At 40.9% G+C, this 5,690-nt stretch overlaps 1 protein-coding gene across 2 annotated transcripts in view; it reads right to left on the bottom strand.

Annotated features, from left to right (window-relative positions):
* LOC122542173 (kinesin-like protein KIF18A) overlaps positions 1-5,656 on the bottom strand; it is a 69,599-nt gene extending 63,943 nt beyond the window's left edge. The window contains exon 1 of one of the 2 annotated variants that reach the window (XM_043679611.1): positions 5,228-5,656. In XM_043679611.1, coding sequence (XP_043535546.1) covers positions 5,228-5,362 — 135 coding nt within the window. In that variant the 5' untranslated portion in view covers positions 5,363-5,656. Of the gene's footprint in view, positions 1-4,242; positions 4,263-5,227 lie in introns of those variants that run through there. The other variant, XM_043679612.1, reaches the window with a different exon arrangement.
* Positions 5,657-5,690: the final 34 nt, after the last annotated feature.

A 5,690-nucleotide genomic window follows, 5' to 3' on the forward strand; every position in this document is an offset into this window, starting at 1 on the left:
CTGCAATCTTCTTCCCGACCTCTCCGCCCCCAACCCCTCTCTGGCCTATCACCCTCACCTTAACCTCCTTCCACCTATCGTATTCCCAATGCCCCTCCCCCAAGTCCCTCCTCCCTATCTTTTATCTTAGCCTGCTTGGCACACCCTCCTCATTCCTGAAGAAGGGCTTATGCCCAAAACGTCGATTCTCCTGCTCCTTTGATGCGGCCTGACCTGCTGCGCTTTTTCAGCAACACGTTTTTAAGCGAGTCTACAAATCAGATTAATGATAATTGTGTGGGTTTAATTTCTACTCTGGCTGAATTAAGCTTGGAATCTGCCTCCTCAGCCTGCCACATACTGTGCAAAGCATTGGCAAACTATCACTGACAGAACTGCCAAGAAAGCTGTTCGGGATGAAGCATTAGCAGAGAAGCCAAGAAGTTGTCTTCAGGTACAGCACTCAAATTAACAAACTGAGGTGTCCCTGAAAATACCTGTACTTTGAATGTGACCTGCAGATGCAATTAATTTCACGTTATCTTTTTCACTCAAGAGAACAACAGAAATCAGCAAACTGACCTTGCTGGCAAAATTTCAATAATACTGTGAAAACATCTTTGCAAGTTATTCCCTCCATAATTTAAGATATGGAAATCTTCCTCTAAAAGGAGACTATTTTAGGTTGCATATACTTGTGGGCCAAGAAAGATAGTTGGACAATTTGTACTTGGGCAGCAAAAGCAAATCATTCCACTGGATATTATTCTCATACATGGTTCCATTCTCCACATTGAATATCCTAATCATACATTTGCCAAATCAACAGCCATGCTCAACTTGCTATGTTCCAGAATGTGGAGGTGTCGGTGTTGGACTGGTGTAGACAAAGTTAAAAACCACACAACATCAGGTTGTAGTCCAACAGGTTTATTCTGAAGTACTAGTTATCGGAGTGTTGCTCCTTAAACAGGTAGCTGTGGAGCTGGATCATAAGACACATAATTTATAGCAAAAAATTAGTGTCATGCAACTGAAACGATATATTGAACAAATCTAGAGTTCAGAATAGCTGGCATTGAACAGGGGTAGACCTACAGCCTGCATTCATTATATAGATACATTTTCCAGACAGATCTCCTCTGATTACACATAGGTACTTCAGATAGGTTGCCTTGATTACTTTCTATTGTACCTTACATCACAACACTCCCTCAAGACATATCTATGAGGCAATGCAAGGTTTACCACAAACCTACAATGCCATAGATTGATCTAACTTTTACATTGCTGCTTTAATTACTTTAGTATACCAATCCAACATCTGGAAAAATAATGGCTTTTATGGTACTTCTCTCTGAATTCTCCATTGGAGGAGCCAACCATAAATTCGAATTTGATTGCTGATTTTAAACATGCTTTTTAACGCTTGAATTTTGTCTAGACTTTGAGTATCAAAACCAAACTGCTTTTATAGAACCAATCTTTTAATGTAACTTAATTTGACAGTAACCTTAACGTTCATCTTAGATGTTGCCATCGCTTCCTTCAATGAAACATGAGATGAACTCAAGATATCAACAAACCAAGGCATGCTAGTTTAAGCTCTGGCTTCAAAAAATATTTTCAAGCTATTTTAAACATCAAAAACAAAAAAAGTGGATAATTCCGTCAGACTAAATAAATTTAGGCCTGATTCTAAGCCACATTGAGCTAAACTACAAGATTGACAACAGTAGAGATAAAATAATTGAAATTGGGTTTTAATTGAGGAAGATTAGAGTGGTGCTGGAAAAGCACAGCAGGTCAGGCAGCATCCGAGGAGCAGGAAAATCAACGTTTTGGGCAGGAGTCCTTCATCAGGAAAGAGCCTCTGGGGTGGAGAGGTTAATCCTGCATCTAACCCATCTGGAAAGGCTTATTTGTGATAGAAATAGGGAACGATTACAGCACAAAAGGGGGCCATTCAGTCCATAATGTCTTTTAGTTTTTTGAAGGAGCAATTCACTTAATGCTATTCCCTGCCTTCGCCCCATAGCTCTGCAGTCTTCCTTTTTGGATAATAATCCAATTTGGGCCAGAGGGTATAAGAGAAAATGTAACAAAAACAGGAATTGCTGAGCAACTTAGCAGGTCTGGCAGCATCTGTGGAGTTCGCCCCATAGCTCTGCAGTCTTCCTTTTTGGATAATAATCCAATTTCCTCAAGTCCCTCAACTGAATCTGCCTCTATCATACTCTCACACAGTGCATTTTAATCGCTAACTAAATGTTTACTCATGTCACCATTCCTCCTTTTGCAAATTGGTTAAAATCTGTGCCCTTTTGTTCACGAATGGCAACAGCTTCTCCCTACGTCCAGGGCCTTGACTTTAAACACCTCTATTAAATCGTAGCCTTCCCTTCTCAAATGATAAACAGTCCCAACTTATGTGCATAACTAGAGTTCCTCAACCTACAGTTAATTTGCTAAAATTAACCTAGTTGAGTCTCACACAAGTATCTTAGACTACCTTTGTGCATAATAAAACAACCCAAGGCTCTTCACAGAAGTAATCTCCTTCAAAGCTACATTGTGAAATATCAAGACAAGTGACAAGAAGCTTGATCAACGAGAATGGATGAAACAAGTACCTTAAAAGACAGTGTTGGAGAGGTTTCATTAATGTATTCTAGTTGTTAGAGCCCAGGCAGATGAAGGCAACAGCAGAGAGATGAAAGTTGAGAACGTACAAAAGAGCAAAAAGCATGTAGACATTTGAAGGGTATAAAAGGTCAGGATGAGTTAAGGGCATGGACAAATTTGAAGACAAGAATGAGAATTTAAAATTGAGCAAGGTGTAGTCAGTGAACATAAGGTGAAGTTGTGTACAAGTCTTGATGAGAATAATGGTTCTAGCAATAGGGCTTTGAATAATCTCAGGTTGGCAGATTGGAAAGTGAGAGACTAGCTTGAAGAGTATTGGAAAAATTGAATTGAAATACTCCAGAATATAGCTTAAGGGTTTGGTTTGGGGTTTTATCAGTTGGTCAGCTGAGCTTGCAATGCAAAGTATTACAGAAGACAGCAGTCTTGGTGATGGACAAAACATAGTCAGAAGTTCAGCTCAAAGGCATATTAGAATAAAAGATCGTCTGCAACTGATCTTCACAGTGTTCAGGAACAGACATTACATCAATGGCTAGAGACTGCAGCTTTGTATCAGATTCATTCAGAAATATAACATTTAGGATAAAACCAAGGAAAGTGTGCTCAAATGTAATAAAGTGAATATTAACTACTTCATATAGAATCCTCTCACTAGATTCAATTGTTGAAAGATTAGGTCAGGGATTATTTTATTCAGAAGGTAGAAATACAAGTCCCTAGCCCCATGCCTCAGTTGAAATGCACATTCTTCTTCATTTCGGTTATTTCACTCCTTATTTTGTTCAGGAAAAACAATAATCTCAGTCTGGAGTAAGAGTTGTTGATAAATGTCAGCCATATTGCTCTTGATTTGGGCCAGAGGGTATAAGAGAAAATGTAACAAAAACAGGAATTGCTGAGCAACTTAGCAGGTCTGGCAGCATCTGTGGAGAAAAAGCACAGTAAACATCTTGAGTCCGGTGACCGCCAGTTCTGAAGGGTCACTGAATGCAAAACTTTCTCCACAGGTGCTGCCAGACCAGACATTTTCTAGCAATTTCTCTTTGTTTCAGATTTCCAGGGTCCACAGTTGGTTGTTTTATTTTAGAGAAGATGATGTGTTTGCTTAGTCCCAAACAATACTGCATTTAGTTTTTATAGTGAGCAAGATCATGCCTCTAATTGTCTCATTTTATGCTCACAAGTTGATTATTTCACTTGATCTACTACCATTTTGAATTTATACACTTTCTGTTTTTGTCTATTTGAATAACCTTGATAAAAATATAAAGCTTGAAATATTAAAAAAAAATCAAATTTTAAAAGTTTACTAGACTTAAAAGAAAAAAGGTACAAGACTAGCTCTGATTATAGGCTTTATCAATCTGTCTTATAAAGATGCTGGTGGATTTCATGTGCTTTTTTTGCAATAGAATTCAACACATCCTTTTCATAATTATCAGAAATTGGGCAAGTAGCAGCAAATGCGGTTCGGAAATAAGTTCACCCCTGCCTCATCCCACAACTGCAAAGACTATATTCAATGTTTAAGGCAACACTTTCCAAGGTTGGGAGCACTGCAAAGCAGTGACTGTCAGCCATCGCATAAAAAGCTCCATCTAAAAAAAAACTTACATTATTACAACACCTTTCATAATGTAGACAATCTAGTCAGTACTTTACAGTCAATGTGCTGTAACTGTGGGAGAAACGGCAGTCAATTTGCACATAACAGCTCCCAGTACATGTGACAATAATAAATCTAATCAAAAATGCATTTGTGCAACATTGATCGAGGGATTGTGTCCACAACTCCCCAGGTCTTCCTCAAAGCGAATGATATATTTTAAAACCACCTGAGTGAGTTATCAGATCTTCAGTTTAAAGTCTCTTCTGGAACATAACACCTCCAACGGTAAAATACTCCTTTTGCACTGCATTTACGAGAATCAGAAATTGGATGTCGTAGAGATGTACAGCATGGAAACAGACCTTTCGGTCCACACTTGGAAAATAAAAGGTTTATTGCCCTAGTGAAGATGATGGTGGTAGTGACCTGTCTTCTTGGATCATATACTCCACTCCGATGCTGCCTGGCTTGCTGTGTTCTTGCAGCCCCCTGCTTATCTACTTTGGATTCTGCAGTTTTTCTGCCTCTCGCTGTAGTCCTTAGCGATGTTAAGGGCGGAGATCCAGGATTTCAACCCAACCACACCCACTGACTCCAGAGAGGCTAATGGAAAGGGTTTCCATGGGTACCAAGTCTGAACAGACACCTAGGTTTGGTAATGAAACAACCAACTGTGGGTACTGGAAATCTGAAACAGAAATCGCTGGAGAAATTCAGCAAGTTTAGCAGCATCTATGGTGAGAAAACGTTTCGAGTCCAGAGACCCTTTTTCGGTGAACAGTGGATGGAATCGGGAAGAGAAAGCTAAGGAGGCCTCCTTCACGCTGAGGTGTTTACAAACGAACGGTGGCGACAATCACAACCCGAGGCCTAAACATAGGCCCAAGGCCCTGACCGGCCGTTACATAGCAAAATAAAATAGATAAGCGCCTCAAAACTAAACATCGGCAACGGAATCCGGCGGCAGGCAAACCCGGTCAGACTACCTACCGAGTGCCGCTCACAATCTGCCCACAGCTGACGAGACGGGAACCTCCCGCTTGGTTTGCGACTCCGGTGCCGTTTCAGATTTTTCTCCCTCTCGCCCTCGGACGGTTTAAAATTTCGCGCGCACGAACTACGCATGCGCTGGTCCGGCCGTTCGGTGTGGATTTGCTGTACGTTCGCGCTCCGTGACTACGCATGCGCGTTGACACAGGTCGAATCTCCCTCTTTCACTGTTGTTGTCGTCGTCCCTTTCGCCGCAGTGTCTCAAACTGGAGAACAACTCGGACCAAAACCGGCGAATGTGAGGAAAGGATAATTGGTGGAGACATGAAATTGAGAGGAGGAGAATGGGGGTGGGCAGGTGAAATTATGTGAGAAGGATGGAGCGGCCTAAAACTGAGAGAAGTGGGGTTGGAAGTCTTTAAGCTGTGAGAGGAGAATGGAGTGTATGTGTATGTGTGTGTGT

The sequence above is a fragment of the Chiloscyllium plagiosum genome, chromosome 39 (assembly GCF_004010195.1).
Source record: "Chiloscyllium plagiosum isolate BGI_BamShark_2017 chromosome 39, ASM401019v2, whole genome shotgun sequence".
NCBI lineage: Eukaryota > Metazoa > Chordata > Chondrichthyes > Orectolobiformes > Hemiscylliidae > Chiloscyllium > Chiloscyllium plagiosum.